Source organism: Neovison vison, chromosome 6 (genome assembly GCF_020171115.1).
Source record: "Neovison vison isolate M4711 chromosome 6, ASM_NN_V1, whole genome shotgun sequence".
NCBI classification, from domain to species: Eukaryota; Metazoa; Chordata; class Mammalia; order Carnivora; family Mustelidae; genus Neogale; species Neogale vison.
In genome coordinates, this window is record NC_058096.1 from 46221100 (window position 1) to 46223405 (window position 2306).

Below are 2306 nucleotides of genomic sequence, written 5' to 3' on the forward strand. Positions count from 1 at the left end.
ATCTTCTAAATCTGTTTATTATGCACATAGTTTGAAATTAAGTAGTTGTATTTTTCCAATATAGCAATTCCCCCCAAAAGTTGCCATATTAGAGGAAATAAAATTAAAGTGTCTTCACGCTAGTGTATGGTTTTATTTCAATTACCCTCACCGAACTGTCTTATAAATCATTAATGAATATTCTTTTTTGTATACCACATTTAATTTCAGAGACCATCTGTTAAGAATATGGAAACTAAAAATGCAACAGAGCTGGAAGAGTTTGTTCTCACAGGACTCACATATCAACCAGAGTGGCAGATTCCCTTGTTCCTGGTGTTCTTGGTTATATATCTCATCACCATTGTGGGGAACCTTGGTCTGATTGCTGTCATCCGCAATGACCCTCACCTTCACATCCCCATGTACTTATTTCTTGGCAGTTTGGCATTTGTGGATGCTTGGTTATCATCCACAGTATCCCCCAAGATGCTGGCCAATTTCTTTGCTAAGAGCAAGATGATCTCTCTCTCTGGATGCATGATACAATTTTTTTCCTTTGTAATCAGTGCAACCACAGAATGTTTTCTGCTGGCAACAATGGCATATGATCGGTATGTGGCCATATGCAAACCGTTACTTTATCCAGTGATTATGTCCAATATGCTATGCATCCGGCTAATACTTTTGTCATTTTTAGGTGGCTTTCTTCATGCTATAATTCATACTTCTTTTTTATTCAGATTAACCTTCTGCAATTCCATCATAGTACATCACTTTTACTGTGACGTTATACCGTTACTTAAGATTTCGTGTACTGATCCTTCTATTAATTATCTGATAGTATTTATTTTCTCTGGGTCAATACAAGTATTTACCATTTTGACTGTTCTTGTGTCTTACACCCTTGTTCTCTTTACAATCTTAAAAAAGAAGTCTCTACAAGGTATAAGAAAAGCCTTCTCCACCTGTGGAGCCCACCTCTTATCTGTCTCTCTGTACTATGGCCCCCTTCTCTTCATGTATGTGCGCCCTGGATCTGCAGAGGCAGATGATCAAGATATGATGGGTTCTGTGTTCTACAGTGTCATAATTCCTTTCTTAAATCCAGTTATATATAGCCTGAGGAATAAGAAAGTCATAGATTCACTGAGAAAAATATTAAAGAGAAATGTTTAGATCTCATAGTAATACCTATTCTCTTTTCATTAAAATGACAAAATTCCGTGCACTAATGTTGCTATGTGTGGAGCCGTACTCAATTTTTTTTTTGCTGTTATAATTACCTTAGTCTTTCAATGACTAGGAGGGAGAACCTAAAAATTTCATAAAAGTATTTGTGTATATTTTTAAGCCACACAAGAAATTTTATTATTTAAAAAAAATTTTAAAAATATTTTATATATTTATTTGACACAGAGAGAGAAAGAGACAGCGAGAGAGCAAACCCAAGCAGGCAGGGTGAGAGAGGGAGAAACAGGATTCCTGCTGAGTAGGGACCCCCCAAATGTGGGGATCAATCCCATGACCCACAGATCATGACCTGAGCTGAAGGCAGAAGCTTAATGACTGAGACACCCAAGCACCTACACAACGAATTTTAATCAAGTCTTAATATCATACTTAAATAGAATAGAAAACAAAAATGAGGACATTTCACAGGCTTGTCTGTTCCTTGGTGTGATTTATAAATGCATTAAGTACTAAAATAGTATAGTACGTCTGAACAGAACTTGATTTTGATGTCTTTGATACTTACACAGCTATATAGCCAAGACCCATGTTCCATTTAACTGGATAGTAGAGGCAGACTTGTGTTTGAGTGAACAGAGGAAAACCCCAAGAGTTCTGCCAGCCATCAAGGTTTTCTTTCTACTTTATTTAAGGCATGGTGAATTTTACCTCTCGTGTGGCTTCAACTCTGATATCACGGAGAGAAGTAAAAAGAAAAGAGAGCAATGAGGGAAGAAAATGACAAGGGTTTTAAGACAATGAAGAAAGAGGGTCAAGCTTTAAGAGATGCTTTTAGGCCAGTGTGCTTCTTAGAGGAAGTGAGAGGCAAGTGGCCTCTCACTGTCTATGATGCCTACTATAGACCCTTTCTAGCTGTGTTTGTATGTGTTGTTAGGCACTCTGGAAAACTTCATTAATAAAGAAAGCTAACGCATTCACCCAAGACTTACATTGGTGTATACATAGACAAAAGTAACCAACTAGGAAGGAAGTGGTCTCATATTCACAGAATTTAAAAAAAAAAAATTAAGCTAGAAAGATTTAAAAAATCAATGATATGTAGTTTTTTGTAATGTGCTATTGACAATGAGGGG

General features: G+C 36.6%; 1 protein-coding gene across 1 annotated transcript; it reads left to right on the top strand.

Annotated features, from left to right (window-relative positions):
* The first annotated feature begins 228 nt into the window (after positions 1-228).
* On the top strand, positions 229-1158 carry LOC122910381 (olfactory receptor 5H2-like). The gene has a single exon (XM_044255011.1). It carries the CDS (start codon positions 229-231, stop codon positions 1156-1158), a length of 930 nt encoding a protein of 309 aa, XP_044110946.1.
* Positions 1159-2306: the final 1148 nt, after the last annotated feature.

Excerpts from the sequence above, each read along its gene's own strand:
- LOC122910381 (XM_044255011.1), top strand. The coding sequence starts at position 229 with ATGGAAACTAAAAATGCAACAGAGCTGGAAGAGTTTGTTCTCACAGGA.